Source organism: Lissotriton vulgaris, chromosome 6 (genome assembly GCF_964263255.1).
Source record: "Lissotriton vulgaris chromosome 6, aLisVul1.2, whole genome shotgun sequence".
Taxonomy (NCBI): Eukaryota; Metazoa; Chordata; class Amphibia; order Caudata; family Salamandridae; genus Lissotriton; species Lissotriton vulgaris.
The window spans coordinates 1921860013-1921883654 of record NC_141694.1 but is presented as its reverse complement, the minus strand read 5'-3'; the positions used below and the strand labels follow the sequence as shown (position 1 = coordinate 1921883654).

General features: G+C 43.1%; 1 protein-coding gene across 1 annotated transcript; it reads right to left on the bottom strand.

Moving 5' to 3' along the window:
• Positions 1 to 20996: 20996 nt before the first annotated feature.
• LOC147709930 (olfactory receptor 2K2-like) lies at positions 20997 to 21950 on the bottom strand. The gene has a single exon (XM_086926136.1). The coding sequence runs from the start codon at positions 21948 to 21950 to the stop codon at positions 20997 to 20999; it is 954 nt and encodes a 317-aa protein (XP_086782262.1).
• Between the last annotated feature and the right edge of the window lie 1692 nt (positions 21951 to 23642).

Sequence of the window (23642 nt, the reverse complement as noted above, 5' to 3'; positions counted from 1 at the left end):
GACCCAAGTTAAACGTTCTTGGAATTCCCTGTTATTGCTATAAACCGCCGATATGGAAACACCGGGGACCCCTCAATGTCTACAAGACGCCTCAGCCTCTCCAATTTTAACAGCAGCCTTTGAGAAGATGGGGTCCGTTAGTTGAACAAGGTTCTTTGATATCATGGGATTCCTTAGCAATCAGCTCTAACTTCACTCCATCAAGGTTAAAACATTACCAATTTTCAAGTTGGCTCAGTAAACAATCAGGTATTGGGCTCCAATCAGAAAGGGAGGAAGAGAAATGAGAGACCGGGGATATATGAAAGAGGTGTCCGAGTGGTATTGGATGCTGGTACGAGAGGAGGAAGGCCCTCAGCACTGCCCAAGGAAATTAGGAAGAGGGACCTGCAGGGGCAAGACATCCTACACCTATGGCAAGTATCTATGTCCACACTTTGGGTTACAGGGAGATCTGCTCCTCTGACACCTCTGTACAGGGTGCATTGGTCTCCTAAGAAGCTCTCACAGATGGGCGGAAGCTAGAAGAGGCCTTGCCCCAAGTGTAGGCTAGAAGGTGCATCTGATGTTCATCTGCTGTGGCAGTGCCTAGCAATCCAACTCTTCTGGCAGGATGCGGTTAAATTTCTGTCTGCTAAAAGCACTGAACATTTCTGTGAAAAGCTCTCAATAGGAGGGTTCTAGGAGCGGGGTCCAAAGGTTACAACCCTGGAGACTGCGATATGAGGCATTTGCGCACAAGGGTCACGTAGCTAGCTCTCTGTCATCAATCGGAGACCTAGGAACTGTGGTCGTCTCCATGCGTCATCGCTCAGTGGGTGCACCTGGGTGCCCCAGTAGGACCTGAACCCCCCATCCTCCTTCCTGTCCTGGATGAGCTTTGTAGGGGTTCCAGTAAAGCCTAAGGCCTGCCCCTCACACACATTGCATGCACACTCCAGGGGCAGGGCTGAGCTTTCTTTAAAAGGCCCTCTCAACGAGGCTTTGTGTTTGCCTGGGCATGGAAGGACCTGACGGCAGGTCCTAACAAGCATTGGCAATGCAATAGGTCTTGCATGTAATACAGGAGGATGTTTTTTTAGGGCAATGAGGTTCATATTACAAAGTTCACAGTTGTGGTTATTGTGATTAAAAGCTTATCAGGAAAGCAGCCAGCTAGCACTCTGTGAAAGTGCCACATACTCCAGTGACAGAAACACACAACTGATTTCCCCTCGGATATTTCTGTAAACATTGGGCAAGATGGCACTTACATACACCCATTCCTAAGTTTTGAAACCATAACGGAGGAGATACGGCTTACATCAAGAGAGCTATTGCATTACGTTCTGTGAAAAGGTGCGTGTAAGGGGCGGAGCTACTGTGATTTTAGTGATATGCACTGGAAAGAGGCGTGTGGCATCGGCATTTTTTGTTTTGTTTTTTTGCAGTTTTATATAGCGCAAACTCATCCCGAAGGACAAAGACCAGGCGAAGGATCATGTGCTGTAAGCAGGGCACGAGTAAGGGGTGTACATGGGTGGACGGCGTCCACCCATTCTTTAACACCTGCCAAGAAGTTCGATCCCACTGAAAAATGTGCTGAACTGGGCCCAGTGTAATTGTGGTTCTGTAATTTTCAAACCTGACTCCATTTTAGTCTTGCCCTCACGTAGGCCTGTGAAGTAGGCCCAACGAACAAGTGGCCTGGCCTTCTGAGTTCGTGCATATATTGACTTGGGTTTTTCTGACTCTGAATGAACTGCAGAGAGAGTGACCCTCTTCACCTGAAACTGATCTTTTGCAAAACCAGTTTCACTAGCTGATCGTAATCTGAGTTTTTCAATCACTGTTCAGGACCTCCTTAACCTTTAATTTCCTTGCACATATCTTATCCTATACAATATCTAAATTGTTTCTTTCCTTACGACTTTCTTTTCTAAACATGGGTTTTTGCCATGCGTCGTGACTGCCATCTGGTGTTGCCTTTTACGTAAGCCTCAGAAGTTAGTCTGCGAGCAAAGCAGTCTGACCTTTTGTGGGTCATGTATGCATCAACTAAGGTTTTCTTTGTGCGCTGGAGTTAATTTCAGAAGCTGGCCTTTCACCTGGAATTGACCCTGCCAAGCCAATTTCCCTGCAAGATCGTTATCCACTTTCCCAATCACCATTCAAGACATTTGTTAACTTTTAAGTTTCTTTATGTTTCTGTCATCTTGCACATTATCTGAAACTACTTTTCTTTACTGTTTCTTCATTTCATGGGTTACGCTTTCAATTAAGGGTTTGTCCGGGCCTTCCAGATTATTATTAAGATATGCCTAAATATTAACTTGTGGGTTGGGACACTGTAAATGAGCTTTACTATATGATGCTGTGTGATGTCATGTATTTTCTATTGGTTGAATTTTGGTGCAGGGGCGTGCATTTTAAATGTACCTTTTTGTGTATAAATAGGGATGTCTCGCCTTAGTAAAATTGAGCAGTTTCTTGAGTTGTACACCGTGTGGTATTGCTGCAATTTCTGCTACCAGCTGCAGCTAATAAATTTGATCTCTGACGCCACCTAGAAGTATTCCATGTCTCTGTATCCTAAGGCAAGGGAACCCAGAGGACTTTGGGCGTGTCCCTGGCACCGCTGGGTATTTGATATCCCAGTTCTTCAGTTGGTGCGGCCAATGTGGGGCGACTTCAGTAGTACCGGTCCAAGCCCGAAGATTGCGAGGAGTCACGTGAGGAAATTCTGGAGGAGGGCCCCCACTTCATTGACCCCTGCATGTCGACGTGGACCAAAGGTCTTTTCTGCAAGGCTTCCCGCTTTCCAACGGCTACGAAGGACTGCTGCTCTGACTGTCGTCTTGTCTTGGACCCTCCGATTGATGTTTGTAAAGCGGGACGATAGACGGTCTTCTTGTGGCGTGACAGATATTTGGTAAAGTATAAGTGGGTCGCTCCCACGACTTTGTTTGGTTCTTTGGTTTTGATTTGGTTGCTGCAGTAACCAAAGCTGAAGGGCTTGTATATTTACGAGTGTATCATTTTTTTGATTCCCTTTGAAGTTTGAAACCAGACTAGTGAGCAAAATGCCTGGTCTTGGTAAATTTGGTAATTGGTTTGTTTGTGGTAGTAACAGGGATTCCCGATTGGAGGATTCATGTCCGATACCTCCGGTTGGAACTCCGACTTATGAGCTCTATTCTAAACACGGAGTGGGTCCCATTACTTATAATGAAGTATGTGTCCGCTACACAAAAAAAGATGGTGTTTTGCAATGTCCCCCATATGGTAGTTTTGAAACAGAGATTTTAGACAATCTAGAAGTTAGGCTATTTAAGAAGAAAGCCCGGCCGGCAATGTTTGACTCTTTCCGCCTTTGGCGTAAGGAAGCCAAACAGCGAGAAATTAAGCAAGCAAAGAGAGATAGGAAAGATAAGAATATGTCAGTACTACAAGCTGCTAGGCAGTTTAAGGAAGATGGAGAAGAGCGTGCGAGTGAAGTCTTAGATAGACAGCGTTGCATGGCCATAGATAAATGTTATCCGGCCTTGCCATCTTCTCCTCCGAAAATGATGGAAGACCTTGAAAAAGATCCTTTGATCTCTCATTTACTGAGATTGCCTCCTCCCTATGTGCAGGGTGCTACTGCACCTCCATTACCTCCGGTTGTTCCACCCTTTGTTGTTCAACCTCCTGCTATTGTTCAGCCACCCGGTGCTCCACAGATGGTTTTGCCTCCTCCTGCGCAACCCATTCTAGGGTCGCCAGCCTTGCTACCAGCTTTGCCTCAAACTCCTTTGCCTTCTGCTTCTGCATCTTCGACTTCTACTGTTCTTGTCCCTACACCTTCCTTGCCTCAGAATACTTATTCTCCTGTTCTTATGTCTACTTCTTCCCCTTCTGCTCGAAAACGAATGACCGAGACTGTTGTTAATCTGTTGTCACCATTGTTTGGGTCACTGAATACGACCCCTGTTTCGGAACGTAAACAGAGTCGTAGTCAGCTTCCTAGTTCTGAAGAACGGACAGTGTTGGATTTGTTGGCTTGTAGGTGGATTTTAAATGCTCCGAGGAAGGATTTGCCAGCAGTTATGGATGTTTTCTTTCAGTGGGAACCGCCTAAGCAAAGGTATGTTTTTGATGTAATGTGTACTTTTCTGTTCCAGGAATGGGAAGATAATGAGTTGGGTCCGATTCCACAGGATGTGCTCGATGTTTAGTCAGAGTTTGCTACAGGGATGATAGTGGAATCTGATGTTACAGATGCCGTAGAGACAATACTTGCCTTCAGATCTAGACTTTCGCCTCAGACATTGTATGAACCTGATTCCTCTGTTAGGAGGAAAGTGAAGCAGTATCCTACGAGAGAGGTTCCCCCTGTATGGAGAGAGGAAGTTGTTGCTAATGTTAATCACGGTATTCAGGGTTTACCGGCACATTTCTAGAGTGTATGGGTACATGTCCCTTGGAAGACAGCAGAGGTCTTGGCTCTTAAGCAGACCTTACCTGACCTTCGTAAGAATCCTGCTGGTTATTACAAGGAGTTGTCCCAGACAGTTGAAGCGTGTATTATGAATTTAGCTGACATCGATATGTTGATAGGTAATGTAGTCCCTCAACCCTTGTGGGCGAAAATTCGTCATGAGCATCATGCTGATGAATTAGGTGATACCTGGGCGAATATTGTTTCCAGCAGATGGTAGACAGGAGGGAGGTGCTAAACCTGAACCTTTAGTTTCAGAATTACCAGGTAAAATTATTATTCTGATGAAAACAATGATGCCCGCTTTACGAGTGAATTGGGATAGTTAGCAGCATGTAAGCAAAAGAAAGATGAGAGTGTATCTGATGTCTTCACTAGGTTTGAAGAGACTTTTATTGATCATAGTGGTCAGGATATGAGTATGGAGGGTGGTCAAAGGTTGTTTGTGGATAAATTTGTTTTTAATTTGCTTCCCGAACTTTCTAATAAGTTAAAAGACTCTGAGAGTTCATGGGCTGTCTCTCTTTTGCAGCAAGCTTATCCGCCTCGTCAGAATCTGCCTCAGTTTCAGCAACCTCCACAATTTCAGAGATTGTTACAGAAGCCTGAGCCTTATGTTCAGCGATTCTTTCCTGGCCCTAATCAGTGTGCTTATTGCAGAAAGGAAGGTCACTACTAGAATAGTTTCCCTGCTTTGTTACAGCGTACGAATGGTGCATATGATCAGAGAGGTCGTGGTAGTTTTCAGCAAGCTCCTAGGGGTAGGGGACGTGGTGTGATCCCTCAGAATGAGCGTTACTCTTCCCTACAGAATTCTGCGAATTATTTTGATAGAGAGAATGTTCCGAGTGGTCAGTCTGCCCAGTAATATGTTAAGGATTACTATGTCGAAGGTGAGAGTTCTGGTTATAATGATAACTAGGACAGCCAAGGACAAAGTGAGGGAGTAGTCTCAGTTCCAGTAGATCAGAGTGGACCTTATGTTGAAGTGAGTACATCAGGTGTGGTAGAACCTTTTCTTTTGGATACTGTTGCAATGAAGAGTTCTATTATGCACTTTAAACTTCCTGGTGCACCTTTGTCTGACTTGACCAATGTTTCAGTGGGATTTTCAGGCGCCCCAGTTCGTAATCCGGTTTCTAATCCTTTGTCCCTTTCCATTGGCCCTAGTGAATTGGAAGCTCCACTTATTCTAACGACTGGTTGTGGTGAGAATCTGTTGGGTTTTGACCTGCTGAAAAGATTGTATGCGACATTACATTGTTCTCCTTCAGGAGTACAACTTACCCTCGGTAAGAAAGTGATTTCCCAAATGTATTTGTCTAAGGATTGTTTGCCACTGGAATTGCGTTCGCTTCCTGATACACTTTGGGCTATAGGTCCAAATTATGTTGGTCTTTTGCAGATTCCACCTTATGTTGTCACCCTTAAGTCAAATGCTAGGCTACCTCGTATTCCCCAATACAAAATCTCGAGTGATGGTGAGAGAGCTCTTTTAGCGATTGTTTATGATCTTGTTGAGAAGGGTGTGGTTGAGGAAACGAGAGGTAATGTGTGTAACAGTCCTGTTTTGCCTGTCCTTAAACATACTGATGCTTCTCAGCCAGCTGTGTACCGGTTTGTGATCGATCTTCGAGAGGTAAACAAGATTGTCGTGCCACAGTTTCCTGTGATACCTGATATTACTGCTTTGTTGACTTTGATTCCTGCTTCGGCAGCTTGGTTTTCTGTCATCGATTTGAAGAATGCTTTCTTCAGTAATCCTATTGCTGAGGAGAGCAGGGATATTTTTGGCTTCTCATTAGGAGGCCGACCCTTCCGGGTTTAGGAGAGCTCCCCAAGGTTATTGTAAAAGTCCCTCCATCTATAGTCAGGCGTTGAAAACTCAGCTTGACGGTTTTGTGTTACCTGTACCTGTTGGTGCTACTCTTATTCAGTACGTCGATGATTTGTTGATTACTGCTGATGATGAAAAGATTTGTAAAGAGGCTACTCTTTCTTTGTTATGGTATTTGTCTGACCTTCATCATAAAGTGTCCCCTTCAAAGTTGCAATATTGTCGCCAAGAAGTGACCTACTTATGTCATCTCTTGTCGAAGGAGGGAAGGAGATTGACTCCAGAACGAATTCAAGCAATTGCGCAAATTAATGTACCATCCACACAGAGAGAAGTGCGTGCCTTTTTAGGTATTACATCGTATTGTAGACAGTGGATCCCCAATTTTTCACTGTTGGCGAAACCTCTGATAGCATTGACTCTGAAAGATACTCCGCATCCTCTTCCTTGGTCTGACGAATGTCAGGAAAGTTTTTTCGAACTAGGCGATGCATTGTGTTCGGCTCCTGTGTTGGGTACTCCAGACTATAGTAAGCCTTTCATGTTGTACATGCACGAGAGAGAAGGTTGTGTGTTGTCAGTGTTGACACAACCATTTGGGGACAAGCAGTGTCCATGTGCGTATTTTTCAGCAACGTTGGACCCAGTTGCTAAGGCGTTGCCGAGTTCTCTGAGAGCTACAGCTGCAGCGGCTGTTTCTATCCGACAGTCTGCTGGTTTGGTATTGGATAATACGTTGATTGTGATGGTCCCACATGCAGTGGATACCTTATTAAACAGGACTAAGACACAGCACATTACTAGTGCACGTCTGTCAGGTTACGAGTTGACATAGTTGGCTAGTCAGGTGCACATTAAAAGATGTAATGTGTTGAATCCAGCTACGTTGTTACCGATCTCTACAGGGACGGATCCTCAGGAACAGCATGATTGTTTTCTTCGTACAGAGGAAGAAACGAAGGCTAGAGTTGACCTGAGGGATACTCCCCTTACGAATGTTGATGGTACCCTATGGGTAGATGGTTCGCGTTTTAAGCTTCCGAATGGTGAAACGACTGCAGCGTATACTATTACAACTTTACATACAGTTGTTGAGACAGCACGCATACCAAAGAATTCTGCGCAAGCAGCAGAATTGATTGCACTGACTAGAGCGTGTGTGTTGTCAGAAGGAAAGCGAGTGAATGTTTACACCGATAGCCAGTATGCGTTTGGTGTTACCCATAGTTTTGGGCGTTTATGGAGAGTGCGTGGGTCCCTTACTTCGCATGGGACAAAAATACAGCATGGGCAGTTGGTGAATGAACTTTTGGAATCTCTCACTCTCCCAAAGCAGATTGCAATTATGAAGTGTAGTGCGCATAAGAAAGTTGTGGACGATGTTGGTCGAGGGAATGCGTTTGCAGATGAAGTTGCGAAGGAAACGGCGAAATACATGATGAGCCGTATGTATGTTGCAGGCCCAGCTAATTGGGTTATGGCTGGTGGAATGTGCGAAGACACAATAGAAAGTGTGAAAATGATTCAGGCTGAAGCGACTGAGAAAGAAGTGAGTGTTTGGAGAGAAACTACGGGTATGTTGGATTCGACAGGCTGTTGGGTTGAGTTGTCAGAACACCAGCGATGGCTGTTGCCAGATGCGTATGTGCTCCCAGTGGTTACAATGGCTCATGGAATGGCTCCAATAAGTTCGAAGGGAATATGCAAGTTGTTGGCTCCAGTTTGGCAGAATGCTGGAATTCCGAAACGTGCGGAGAACGTAGTGAAACATTGTATGATTTGTCTGAAGTATAATCCTGGTAAGGGAACTCCAACTCCAGCTGGTCATTTTGCTCCTCTGATGTATCCGTTTGAGGTGATACAGCTAGATTATATACATATGGAGAGATGCAATAATTTGAAGTATGTCCTTTTGGTTGTTTGTGCCTTTTCCAGGTGGATAGAGGCCTACCCCCTAAAGGATAATACTGCCTTGTCTACAGCCAAGGTTTGCTAAGAGAGTACTTCCCTAGGTATGGTTTGCCGAGAATTGTATGGTCGGACAATGGGAGTGAATTTGTATGTCAAATCATGAAGAAAGTATGTGCTGGTTTGGGAATAAATCAGAAGTTCCATGCAGCGAATCACCCCCAGTCTGCTGGACTTGTTGAATGTTACAATGGTACCTTGAAGCTGAAATTAGCTAAGGTACAAGCGAGCACTGGTCTTACATGGTCGGATGCCTTGCTGTTGGCTCTTTTGTCAACAAGGACGACTGTGCATTCTTGAGTGAGTCCATATGAAATTGTTTTTGGTCGTCCTGCGAATGTTTGGGGGTGTGCCTCATCCTAAAGAATACAGCAGTATTGAGTACCCTATGTTGGTGGATTACTTACATGACTTGACTGCTAAATTACGTGTTCTCCACCAACAGGTCTATGACAGTTTGCCGACAGCTACTACAGATCCAGGGCACACGATCCAACCTGGTGATTTTATCTTGACGAAGAATTTTCAGCGATCCAAGAATTTGGAACCGAGATGGACTGGTCCCTATTTGGTATTGCTGGTCACTAGAACTGCTGTTAGAGTAGCTGGTAAAAAATAACTGGGTGCATGCCACCCATACGAAAAAAGTTCATTTGCCTTTACCGTATGATCAGTGGGTGAGGGATGGTATAGCTGACACAGATTGCGAGAGAGTCCCCACATTTGTGCCCTTTAGTGATGCTCATTTGACATGGAAACGTCAGAACGCGAGGATGATGATGTTCTGCAAGCTGCTGTGCCTCCTCATCTAAAGATTGACACCACCAATCCGGAACTTTTATTTAAGGATCCAACTGTACCTGATAAAGAACGCTACGATTTAAGGCCAAGAAAGCCCATTGCCATGGACAAATAAAACCGAATTCTTTTATATAGTGAATTACACCTTGTCAGATCAGGAGACTTTTTTGCTTTTTCCTTTTTCGAGTCACCATCCGGACTCAGCTTCAGGGTCACGGTAGGAAGTTCTTAAGGGGTGAGCTGCGTATTGACACAAGGTCTGTGGTTCAGGGTCAAACTTGAACTTGAACTTGAACTTAAGCGAAGAAGGAAAATTTCCGTGAGCAGCACGTTAGAGGATGGATTTTTTTTAATCTGATAAATGTGTTAGGAAAGTGGATTCTAAAGTCCAAATATGTATATTGATTCGTAACAAATGTTTTTTAATAATGTATTTTCTTATGCTTGTGAATATTACGTTAGCTTGTGTGGGTTGGATTTTCTATGTCACACAATTGCCACTTACATCTACCTCCCAACCTACTCTTTCCTTTTCTACTGTTTCTCCAGATGAGTTTCATACGTTACCTGAACAAGAACAGACACGAAAATCAGAATTTGTGAACAATTTGTTTATACAGATGTTGCATCAGCATCAGCTAGTCATAAATACCACGAATTGTTGGGTGTCTGGTCTTATTCCGCATACTACAGATAAGGGAATGCCATATTTGGTTTTGCCCTTTTCGCCTAACGGGTCAGTTTGGGCACTCCAATCAATGTTTATCTATGCCAATGAAGCCTCTCCTGTACGTTCCGTCAAAGACAATGCAAGTAATAATTCCTTGATATGGGGAATAGTTGATATGATTAGAGATATCGATGCGTATAACGCTATCCTTAGAGATGAGGTACGAGCATATCTCGGTTGGAATAAGACGACATATAGTGTTAGCTTGACGGAGAAAGAAAGGCAGCGAAGGTCTCCTCCTATTTGGATTATACCCCACCGAGGTCATCTCTTTTTTGCAAGGTAATGGTCAGAATCCGAGAGCTCAGCTTGGCAAGAGTGTGTCTGTTCACACATACGTCTACACGTCCCATAAATCTGCTCCGTTTGTGCCAGCTAAAGGCACGTATTTTGTTTGTCACGATAGAGCAGACACATGGTTGCCATCTGATTTTTTCGGTACATGTTACGTGGCATTTTTGCTTCCCCCTACATACACTGCTGTTTTCGACTACCATAAGACAAGATATGGTAGAGGTATAATCGATGCGAAAGATACTGTCGCACAAGAAGCTGGAGACTTCTTCAAGGGTTTTCTACCCTTTTGGGGTCCTATGGCTAATAGTAGGAATATTCATCAGTTTACGAGAGTGGTTGAGGCCACTATAAATGAGACTGCTGGTGCCCTTAGCAATATTACAGCTGAGCTTCAAGCGGATCGCCTTATGACATTACAGAACCGTTTTGTTATAGATATTATACTTGCAGATAGAAGTGGGGTATGCAAATTGATTAGATCTAGTTGCTGCGCTTTCATACCAGATAATGCCTCGACAGTGTACCAAGCCATCTCTAGACTACATAAGATCTCTGAGTCTATTCATGTGGACGAAGGTAACTGGTCGTTGATGGGATGGTTATGGGAATCGCTTTCCAAATGGGGATGTAAGATTCTGAAAATTCTTGATATGGCGTTAGCAATCCTTTTCTCGTGTTGTTTATGCATCCAGTGTGGTCCCCACATTTGTAGTCTTTGTGCTACGATCTGTGTGAGAAGACCAGTCCCGAGAGAAGTGAAGGATAATAAGATGATGTTACAGCAACACCTTGATGACCTGATAAGAATAGATATAGACCTAGATTCAGATTAACATGAGTTTAGGTTATTGGCTACGTAATGGCAAAAGGAGGGTCTGTGGTTCTGAAACTCTCAAACCTGACTCCATTTTAGTCTTAACCCTCACGTAGGCCTGTGAAGTAGGCCCAACGAACAAGTGGCCTGGCCTTCTGAGTTCGTGCATATATTAACTTGGGTTTTTCTGACTCTGAATGAACTGCAGAGAGAGTGACCCTCTTCACCTGAAACTGACCTTGTGCAAAACCAGTTTCACTAGCTGGCCGTTGTCTGAGTTTTTCAATCACTGTTCAGGACCTCCTTAACCTTTAGTTTCCTTGCACATATCTTATCCTAAACAATATCTAAATTGTTTCTTTCCTTACGACTTCCTTTTCTAAACATTGGTTTTTGCCATGCGTCGTGACTGCCATCTGGTGTTGCCTTTTACGTAGGCCTCAGAAGTTAGTCTGCGAGCAAAGCCGTCTGACCTTTTGTGGGTCATGTATACATTAACTAAGGTTTTCTTCGTGCGCTGGAGTTAATTTCAGAAGCTGGCCTTTCACCTGGAATTGACCCTGCCAAGCCAATTTCCCTGCAAGATCGTTATCCACTTTCCCAATCACCATTCAAGACATTTGTTAACTTTTAAGTGTCTTTACGTTTCTGTTATCTTGCACATTATCTGAAACTACTTTTCTTTACTGTTTCTTCATTTCATGGGTTACGCTTTCAATTAAGGGTTTGTCCGGGCCTTCCAGATTATTATTTAGGTATGCCTAAATATTAACTTGTGGGCTGCGACACTGTAAAATGAGCTTTACTGTATGATGCTGTGTGAAGTCATGTATTTTCTATTGGTTGAATTTTGGTGCAGGGGCGTGCATTTTAAATGTACCTTTTTGTGTATAAATAGGGATGTCTCGCCTTAGTAAAATTGAGCAGTTTCTTGAGTTGTATACCGTGTTGTATTGCTGGGATTTCTGCTACTAGCTGCAGCTAATAAATTTGATCTCTGACGCCACCTAGAAGTATTCTGCGTCTCTGTATCCCAAGGCAAGGGAACCCAGAGGACTCTGGGCGTGTCCCTGGCACCGCTGGGTATTTGATATCCCAGTTCTTCATAATTTTCAAACACGAGACACATTCAGCAGAGCAGAGACTGCACCTTGACTGCTTTGTTTTGAGCCGCTACCTGCAGGTGATGAGGGGGTTTGTTATTTCAGACTCCAGCTGGGTGATAACAAAGGCCAGATATAAGGGTCATCAGGCCTCCTTTTGTTGGAGTCTCCTGGCTGGGAGCAGTCAGGAGCTCCACACCTAGATGCAAGCAGCAGAGGGGAAACACGGCGTGCACCTTGATAACACTTCACACATACTTAAGAGGCAGCTTTTCACTTTGTTCAGTCCCTGTTTAGGAGTCAAATGTGTTGGTCTTTCCCAGTATTTACACAAATAAATAGCTCTTACTTCCCATGAAAGGCATTGATATAATTTAAATCCCACTATTTTTTCTTGTATTGTGCTACTCATGTCAACGCATATACAATAAATTATATACATTTGTAAATCAATGTACAGGATGATATACATAAAACAGTGGGGGGTTACAAGGTGTAGAAGTCACATTTCTTTCATAGCTCACTGTGCTATATTAGAAGAATTACAATGCAACTGCAAGTAACATAATGATCTCTGTGCTCAAAGCAACAACCCACTTACCTACCTATATAAAATCAAATCTGTCATTTACAGGATACATGATGTGCTTTGCAGGAGGCACAATAAGCCCCTAGGCTTCTGTAAGTCAAAACTGAGGCTAGATAAAATACAGATCTTTCCAGCAAGTGCATTAACCTCCAGAGATATTTTACCATTAATATTCACTCGGATTAACTGTGAACACACAGACCTCTACAACAGGTGCCTTAACTCCATAAGATACTTTTAAATAGTATTTGCAACCAATTAGGCAGAACAGCTTTACTCACGTTGTCTCCTTGTTGGCACATTCTTTGTGGCAGAGTAAAAAAAAGGTGCAGATTTACAAGGCTCTCGCGCCACTTTTGCGTCATTTTTAACATGAGAAAAGTGACGCAAAAGTGGCGCAAGGGCCTTGTAAATCTGCCCCAAAATATAAATGTTTAGGCTTAGAGTCTTAAAATGTTCACCAGAATTGAGTCGCTTTTCTGGCACTACCCTGATGTAAAAACTATTTTGTGAATTACAGTGCTAATCACATTCCCTTTGAGTGGGTTTGTAAAATAAAATAAAAACCTAACGCAAGCAGCACACTGCCCTGCCTTGCTTAACTGTATGTCAGGTAAACATTGCATGGGGGGTGCTAGGGCATTCCAGTGCATCCATCAACGCAAACAAAATATATCCATTTCTCCTCTTTTATTTCCTCTTTGCACTTACGCTGTATTTTAGAGGACACAATCAAAGAGGAACTAGCCTCGTAGGATAGTTTCTTCATGACTTTGGGCAAAATAATATATGCAAGGCAGCCGATTGCGCCACCTTACGTTACTGTGTGTCAGGTAGTTTTTACATCGGTCATGAGTTGGATGTTCCCGTACATCCACCCTCAGATTTTGTGTGCAAATAATATACACTGTCTTCCAAAGGGAAGCACACTAGCTTTCCTTGGATCGACTCTCGAGTTCCTCTTCCCTGTAAAAGGGTCAAGGGTATTCCCCATGTAGGTGAGGCAGCGTTCCAGCGAGGCCCGCTATTGGGTTTAAGTCTTAGAAGTTCCATGATGAGCTTGAGAAAGTCAAAGTGTGTCCGTGCCATCGCGTATCAGTCAGTGCAAGCCCAGTATTGGGTGTATAGTATTCAGTCTTTCCCACTTTCGATCGAGTGAAGGGTCAGAGTTCCCTGTTTGCGGCCTGGTGATAAGCAGGAGACAGGATGCTATGGTAGGAAAGGAAGGCATCCAAATACTCCTAGGAGAATGTGGTAAGACTCCGCAGCTGCAGGTCTTGGGTCCTAATGGATTATTGGGTAGTTGGATCACTGCTCCTACTCTGCAGGTCATAGCTTGCGTCTCCTTAAAAGCTGCACGCTGCTCCAAGGCAACATACCAATCACTGCAATACGGCCCCCCTCCCCGCATACAGGGTCTGTGACAGCACACAGAGGAAAATGTCCCCTTCAGGTCACAGCATTGCACAGTGGGACGGCTCCTTCCTCAATCGAGTAATGCACCATGGCGACAGCCCTCAATCATCCTCTCAATCATCACCACGCACCCCACCTGACATGCGGAGGTCATGGGCAGTGCCAGTGTTTCTGCATTCGCTTTGTGCAAATCAGCCACCAAGTGGACATCTCTTTATTTCTCCTATTTCACATCAAGGTCAATGTTATGTCTTTAATTCTTGGTGCCTGAGGTTAGAGTGTGGCTGGCAGGTAGAAGCCACATGAAAGTCAAGTGTCAAATGTATTACATTTGTGGCTTAGATTCTTATTACTATATTGCAAGAAAGAGGGAGTGAGAAGTGATACATGGTTTGCTCACCTTCCTAAACACCTAACCATAGAAAAACAACAGGAGCAAACTCCCACTATGCTTAACCTATCTCTCCATACCAGCCCAAGGGGATCACCTATGGTATTAAAAGGGCTCTCGCCCATGGAACTCCAAGCAGCATGATTCTTCATCCCAGATACCTAATGTATCCGGGCGTGCTCAACCATGGTTGCCAAGGACATTTTTGGTTATTGGGTGGGATCCTAGATTTGAAATAGTCTAGGGTGCCCTGAAGGTTCATTTTATTTTCAAATGACACTCTGACAGAGTGAAAAACAGGTGAGGATGCACTAAGAAAACTAGTGTCCTCTGTCACCCTGGGTCAGCATGTTTCAGCCATCACACCAATGCCTCACCGGGCTAGTTGGCCTACATCAGGCCTTCACCTCTCTTAAGCCAGACTAGCTTCAATTTACTGGTGCAGTGAGCAAGGGACCCACATCTGAGCATGCTCTTCCCACTTAGGGCTACGAAAAGCAAAAGAAACAAATAATGGATGGGATGCTAAACAATTCAAACATTCACTCCCAGTCACAAAGATCCGTGTTAAATCCATGGTTCTTTTGCTCACCATGCCACCCCAGTATGGACACAGCCATATGCAAATCAGTCTTGACCCTGCTCCTCATGGGAACAGTCCAGCCCGAACTGCCAAGCCAGGACCTCACTGGACTGGACAGAAGCATCCTAGGACTGGTTTTGGGGCATAAACACTCATCAGCCAGGCTAGCTTGAATGTTTGTCTTTATTTCTTGGCACATGAGGTTGAAGTGTGGGTGGCAGGCAGATGCTGCAACTTTGCACTTGTCACTTCAAATAATCTTGCATAATCCTGTTTGCTCCTCACAACCCAACTATTTCAGTTTTGAGCAGAAGTATCTACATCTGTAACACCTCAACAAAAAATTATTTCTAAACTTTTGAAATGTTGTGCTTAATTTACTAGTTCCAATCACTAAATGTTAAATAGCTGTTTTCCGTTAAAGGAAGACAAGTTGCATTTTTGTGACTCTGGAAATTTGAAAGCTCTGGATATAGCTGTGTTAAATTTTATCAAGTTGTTACCCTGCCAAGGTATGGGTGTTTTGTTTTTTGCCCTTCTCACACCTACCGGCATCAATGATGCGAAGTTTGCAATGCACTGCATTAAAACACAATAACACAGGTTAGCTTTTTTGTTATGATGCTTTTAGGTCCGGGAGACTGAGTTATGTTATCTAATAAATGAAAGACCGGTGTGCTTTCCTAGGGCTGCCTTCAGCAGCATGAGGTTACAGTGAGTGGGTGAGCCCATGGTCAGTGTTACTTCAAACAAGTAGGTCAAGTAGGCTGGCTCTGGTGCACCAGGTTGGCAAGGTGACATGTCTAGAATATGCAGAGGTCTTATAAGCGAGCATCGTCTAGTGTTGATTTTGATTACTTGTGATAGTTTGTGGTGCCTCCCACTGCTCTTATATCTACTCACATGGGTCGTTCTCCTACACAAACTAGTAATATTTCCTTCTGAAGGCCAGTATTATCTCGAAAGTGGTAGATGGGACTGACATTGTTGTTTTTTTCTTGCAAGTTACCTTTGTCACCATTTCCTTCTCATGCTTGGATACCAGGAAGCTTGCTCTTTTTTTGGCTGACGAGCTGGTACCTCTCACTCTGAAATGTATGGTCCATTCTTGGTGTGGGCATTCTGGTAGTACTGATGCCATGGTGAGCTGTGTCAGGTTGCATTGGTAAATGTGAGAGTGGTTTAGATTTGTTATTCTAACAATAGGAAAATGAGGGATGTCTGATGTTAAATGTGGAGGTGACATTTTGGGGGGCCGTGTGTAATTTGTAAGAGCCCCAAAAATGTTCTTAGGGTCCTATTGTTGTAGGCCAAATGTGCCATAACCTTTTTCTTTCACTACCGTAAAATAGCTTGCAGGTTGATTTTCATCCCCTTTTCTGCCTTCATCAAAGTTTTCTTATCTGTCTCCTCTCTCCCCTTTTTGTCTTTCTCTCTTGCGATGGGTCGTGGTCAGTTGGTGACAAAGGAGCCCCAATCCCCTAAAATGGGTGCAGGTGGATAAGGCTGAGTAGCAATACTTCACATAGGAGAGCGGTCTCACCTCTGGAGAGCGCCGGCAGCTAATGCAATCACATTGATATGGAAATGTGCTGCAGATCAAAATATAAAGGATCTTCACCCTGCTACAATTGCAGCAACTGCAGCAACATGATCATCAAAGGTGATACTATAATTCATCCTATGAAAGGAACCACTATTCGACTGCATGTGACTGCCAATTGTGACACTACCAATGTCATATACCTATTGAACTGCCCTTGTGGCCTTGTTTATGTAGGCAAAACTGAAAGAACATAAGAGTAGCATACATACCAAAAACTGAAAATCTGTAGTGGCCGCTGATTTCATGGAAAACAACCACAACATAAGACGTTGAAATTCACTATCTTGGAAGTCATAGAAAAACTGGATGGCAGAGACAATAACAACCGTCTTTTTTGAAGAGAGAACTATTGGATTACATTTTTAGACTCCATGAAACCATGTGGTTTTAATGACTCAATGAAATTTGCATGTTACTTGTGAACGTTTTACTGTTGATGTATTGTTGTTTTTCATATAGATTTTGTCCACTGATAGTTCAGGCACGTTTATTTTGTAAAGTTCATGCTATGGGGTGCTTATAGCCTCTCCCCTATTGGGATTCACTGTCACTTTTTCTCGCACATTGCATTTTTCATCCTTGCTTCCTATTTCACAGGTACATACCATCTTTTTGCTTTCCTGTCCTCTTCTTTCAACCACTTATATTACCCTTTCCATACGACATGCTGATCTTGCACACACAAACTATATTCACTTATCTTTTCTCATGCATCCTCTCAGCGACATATGCTCACTTCTGTGAACTCACATATGAACGCTTCATTACAGCCTGATATTTATCCTGCTTCAGCAGGGGAACTCAACCTATGTCCATGTTGATGTTGTCCTGCAGAACGGAGCCAAGTTTGGATGATTGTAAGTTGTTCTCTCCATTTACATGGGGTACTGCATATTATTTTAATCCATTGTAACGTTGTATTTAATGTGAACTCAAGTCATTGAAACACCTGCTCCAGCGCTTGTTCATTGATGCTCCGTGATTGTCGTAATATTGTTAGTTTGCAACTTTTTTGGACAGGTCCTCGTTCTACATCAGAACTCAGCTCATGACTACGGGTTGTAGTTGTCAGGCCAAACGTGAATACTTGCACATCATTTAACCCATTTGCATGGGTTCCTATATTTTACCATTATGTACACCATTGTTGCATTTAGTTTAATGTGAGGCGTTGATAAGCATTCTTTAGTGTTTGTTCACTGACACTTTGTGACTTATACAACATTGTTAGCTTATCATTTTCTGATATGACTCATTACCACGTACCCCGTTTCACTTCCTTTCACCTCTGGTACACTAGCTGCCCCCTCAACAAATACGCCCCCTTAACATGGCAACCACATTTGCCATCATTTCACGTACTTTGAGTGTAGTCTGTTTCTATGACTATACTGTAATTCAACGTCCGGTTCACACCCTCGCGTGTACACTGTCAGGGTTTGGTGCCAGCCATCACCACAACGTTTCTATTAGCAAACATACCCACTTCTTTTAAGTTTCTGAAAGCACGATTGACAGCATGCTTCAGATTGCACTTTTTTGTAACTCTTGGCAGACTGCAAGACTTGTTGCAGACACGTGTCTATACTCGCATCTACTAGTTCTGTGAAACGCTTATTTTTCACACTGTGCATTTGTCTTTAATACGCCTCCTCACTCATCATGCACAGTATAGTCAACACTCGGGCACTATGTATTATTCACATTTGCATCCACTTAATTTTATTTTATTTATTTGCCATGACCACACTAATAGACTGTAAGCCTGGTACTTATTCTGTGGAATTTTTTCTTTCCCTATTCGTACTCTACGTCTGGATACAATAGTGAGCACTATTCAGTGCTCGATGCATGTAACATCTTTTCTCACACCTGGGAGAAGGTGGAGGTCACTAATTTGTCTGGTTACTAATTATACCTTGCATTGGTATTTTGTATAGATATACCCTGATGAAGGACAAGAACTGACCGAAATGCATTAGATGATGTGGATCATTTCAAACTAATGCTCTCAAGTTGACATGAATGGATTTGCGATATGATTGATTCAATATTGTATCATCAAATAAAATCTCGTCAACATATATGAAGATTAGTGTTCACATTTTTTTTTAAACTCTTCAGACCAACTTACTATATTACCTCCTGCAAACCCACGCTGTGCTCAGAGGGACAATACCTAACCCAGGCAACACTACCATCTCGTTTTATGCATCACACTCCATGACCAGAGAGTGATACCTCTGAGGCATGCGACAACCTAACATTCCAGCCCATCCTGAAGTGCGTGTTCTAAAACTGTGAATAGCTGGGCCACTGTCAATCCAGCAGGATATTCTCTTTGAAGCACATTCCCGTTTCCTCCATCACTTTACTTTCCCACTCTCCTGGCTTCCAAACATGACTTAAGTTGTCACGTGGCCCATAGGGACATTGCCGTTTTTCACTAACTGAGCATGAGCTCCTTGCAGCTTGCCTGCTGCTTTGCACACGTTACTGCACATCATTGTTTTTTTGCAATAATGTCAAAGAGTGCTATCATATGAGAAGAGAACTCATCGCTGTTTTCATTTTCTGCATGTTCCAGGGATTTTGACTGAACATTATGTGCAAGGTTGAACGACAATGCCCCTTGGTACTTTGTTCTGGCCAGTCTTTGTCCCATAGACAAAATGTACTGATGCAGCTGTTGTTTGGACAGGGTACTTGGATTTTTAGCGGGGTGCACGACTAGGTGCGACACACTTGGAGAGGGACCTTACCAGAGAGAAGAGCGAGACAGCACCTTCGATGTAGATCTAGCATCTATAGGCTAAGGTATATGGTCTGCTGACAAGTCCCAAAGATCTTCTATTATATAATAATACTTCTTCGTAGCACGGGAAGGGAGGTCAGGCACTGTAGTCTTTTCTTCATTATATTTTTCTGATGACATCTCCCTTCATGATATGTAGCTGCTATGCTGACAATATTTGTATTATGCATTTACCTGGCTGTTGTGGCATGTATACTGCATGTTAGGGCATGTTAGTTAAAATAAATATTTTAAACTATTCTGTGTCTCTGTCAGATCCTATCTGGGACAAGCACAACAGAGTGAGCAAAAGGGTGTGTCGTGTTACCGCAATTCCTGAGAGATCTGGGAGTGTTGTGTTCTGGGGTCTCTAACCATTTGTGTCTCTGTGAGTGGGTACGAGAGCAAGTGAGATGCTATAGCTACTCAGTCCTGGGTTGTTGGGCACTAAGGTGGTAATAAGGCTCAGTCCCTATACATCGAGGTCCCATTTCCTGAGCATAGTTCGTCTGTGTGCAGAAACACTGCAACACAGTACCTCACTGTGTCCAGATACACACAGCTGCAAACTTGTGGGAACAAACAGTGAGTCTGAGTGCATGGTTTGCAAAAAAATAAAAATTGAAATAAAGACAACTGCCTTAGTACAGTTGTCTGGTAGGGTAGCCTATGTCAGTGAGGTGAACCCCCACCACAAAGCCCCATGAGAGGTCCATTTCCAGGAGTCTGAAAACCAAACCAGTTCAAGTAAATCACCTGTCTTATGATATTCCCTGCTTTTTGTTTTCACAAGGACATTGACACGATTAAATACTTTCTCTTTAAAAGACCAAGCACTGGCTGGATGTTGATTTATTGAGTGTTATTGTGTTGTTGTGCTCTCAGTGAGTTCAGAGTCTCTATCTCACCCACCTGCATGAGTAAACCTTAGATAGCACTGATAGAATCTACTTGGGACGCAGATTTGTGGCCAATAAGCATGGCAATGCAAAGTTTGCGTATGTCCTTTATATGCTTCTACCAAATTCTGGAACAATTATTTGAAATTACATGAAATACAAATCTAACCTTTAGCACTAAAGTACAAAAAAATCTGCAAATCCATTTTGAAGCACAAAAACACAAACACCATTAAAAACCGCTACGTGGGTAGCATAAATTGCCAGAAATTGCATGAGATAACAGCAGCGAAGCAAACACTTCACTGATGTCTCATGGTGAGGTAACCTCAGGGCATCAGACTTAAAAGCCCCAATAGATTCAACTGAAGCCCAGTAAATGCTGATTTCCCTTTGATTACACGAACCAGATTAAATCTTTTTTTTTGTTCCTGTAAAAGGTGTCTCTGAAGAGCAAAGCTGTGTTATGATCTCTAATAAGTTTGGCAGTTGAAGTGCTGGAAAGTGGGGTCCTCAGAGATGTCCCTCTGGGGGGAATAGCTGGAGGCAAGGTAGAAATATATCCTTTCCCCTAAATCATCTAGCAGAGGGCTTGTGGGGATCTGAATGGGATTGTGTTAGTATCAATGTGTTGTAATCATACAACTTGAAAAGTCAAATTTCCCAGAATGCCAAACATCTAAAGCAAAATGATCTTCTTTCAGACTTTTCACATTAAAGCAGTCCAGGTTGCACAGGGTCTGGCTCTGCTGAGCAGTTTCTTCATGGCTCCCTTCACCTCCCTGTTTCGTAAAGTGTAGATGAGTGGGTTAAGAGCTGGAGTCACTAAACCATAGCAGAGGGAGATGACTTTCTCTTTCTCCGTTGAGATCATTGACCGCGGTCTCATGTACATAACAGTGATGGTCCCAAAGAATATAATAACCACGGTTAGGTGAGAGCTACAGGTGGAGAACATTTTGTGTCTACCAGAAGCTGTTGCAATTCCCAGGATGGTGGAGATGATGTGAAAATAGGTGAACGTAATGCAGCAGAGAGGAGCCATCAGGACTACAACACCAATCACAAAAATCACAGCTTCAACCAAGTGGGTGTCGACACATGATAGACGTAAGACAGCAGCCAATTCACAGACAACATGGTTGATCTTGTACCCACAAAATGGCACTCTCATTGTGAAAGATACCTGAACGGTGGCAAGTAGCATCCCACAGGTCCACACAACAACAGACAGCACGATGCAGGTAGTTTTCGTCATCAAGCGTTGATAGTTCAACGGGTTACATATAGCGACATAGCGGTCTACGGCCATTACTGCCAGAAGGATGCACTGGGTGTCAACCAAGGAGATACCCAAGTACATTTGGATAACACATCCCACAAATGTAATGTGGTTTTTTTCAGAGAGAAAACCTTCAAGGCATTTAGGGATGTTTGTTGATGAATAACACAAATCCAAAAAGGACAAGTTGCAAATAAAAAAGTACATGGGAGAGTGGAGCTGAGAATCTGTTTTAACGACTACGATGATGAGGACATTGGCTATGATGGTCACCAGATAAATTACAAGGAACCCCAAAAAAACCACTAAAACCATCTGGGATGGAAAGGAGAATCCCAAAAGAATGAATTCAGTTGGCTGGCTTTGGTTTCTAGTCTCCATCCTCTCCTACTCAGTGAACCTGGAAAGAAAGACACAGGAAAACAATGTGTGATTCACAAACTGAACGCAAACGTATTTGTGACGACTAATCTCAGTTCACTCACATTAGTCATTACCATTATCAGGAATTCTCATGCGCTTCGAATATGGTCTTTGTTGAGATTAGAAGGAAACCGGTATGGTTCTAGATTACTCCCCAGCAAGTTTTTGGCTTGGCTTTAGGGCACAGAACAATCATGCATGGACATCTGAGACCGATATAGATAGGTTGGATTCAAATGAAAGCCTCTGTAGTCTGAGGGGACAACACAAAGTGAGCCCTTGATAGCGAGTGTGACTATCACCAACAATTCCCTCGCATTACTCTAGGCTGGCAATGGTGGCAGCATCATTAGAAGTGTCAGGACAGGTCAAATTTCTTGTCACCTGCGACATAGTGAGTGCCCTACATGCCTCTATTTTATAATTCCTCTGTGACTACTATCTTTCACTACTCTCAGTAAACGCAGGTAAAACATGTGTATGTAGCGGGGTGTGTAAAAGTTAGGTTGAATTAGGGGTGTTCCTCTCAGTTGACTCTGGATGCAGGGGTAAGTTGGAGGCAGGCTCCCTGATGAATAATGTTGATGGTTAGCATTCCCCAAGTTGTTGAACTGACTCAGTCAGTCACTCAGTCAATTTACTTCATTCGATAACTTCATATCATAAAAGGACATGGTACAATCGTGAGCAATAGTAAAAACTATTAATTACACAGTAAAATGCTTATAGTTAAAAGTTCATACTATACATGTTGTACTCATTTTATCCTATTTTGACACACACATAAAAATAGTCTTAAAAACCTTATAAAACTACATTAAAATTATACTGTACATTGAGACCATATTCTAAAAAAGAGAGGAATATGCTAATCAGGGCTACTTGGGGTCAGTAATGGCATAATGCTCTTGTTCCTGATACGGATAGCAGCAACCAGGAAACTGGCAACATGAAACATTATTCGGGGTGAATTAGGTTGTTGAAGATACAACAACGCTGGCCTAACCTGTGTAAATCCCGCCTCCCTCAGGATTGGAAACACGTACTTCCTTCTGCACTCCTGGTATCGATCACAGAACATGAAGAAGTGTAAAGTATCCTGTACTGAAAAGTTATCACATTTACAGGGATCGGCCTGTTCGGGGGTGCACCATGTTTTGAAGAAGCCCAAAGAAAAATGTATCTGGTTAAACCGAAATCTGAATAAAAGATGCCGATGGTATGAGTTTTTTTACTGTAATCAGGTAGTGTTCGGGGCCTGGACAGCTGACTAGGGCATAATTAGCTCTTGCCAGTGGTTTCATCATTTCAGTCTCCTCTCGCTCTAATGATAGTATATTCAACAGGGCATTTTTTGTCAGGGCGATGTCCTTTTTTGTTATAGTTTCGGGTAAAGAAAAAAGGGCTGGGCGCCCTATTTTTTGGAAACCAGATTTTATATAGGACAGCCACAGAATTTTGTGTGCATTATCCAGCTCTATACAATTTTTCAAGATGGTATGATTAAGGGAGATTTCTTTGTTTAACCAGATTTTTAACCAATATATCAGTGGTGCTATTTTAATTTCATCTGTAACAAATCCAACCCCTAATTCAGTATGGATGGAGAAAGTGGGGGTACACTGTGGGACAGTTAAACCTCCTCTCAGA

What these genes read in the sequence shown, in the direction of transcription:
- LOC147709930 (XM_086926136.1), bottom strand. Translation starts at nt 21,950, where the DNA reads ATGGAGACTAGAAACCAAAGCCAGCCAACTGAATTCATTCTTTTGGGA.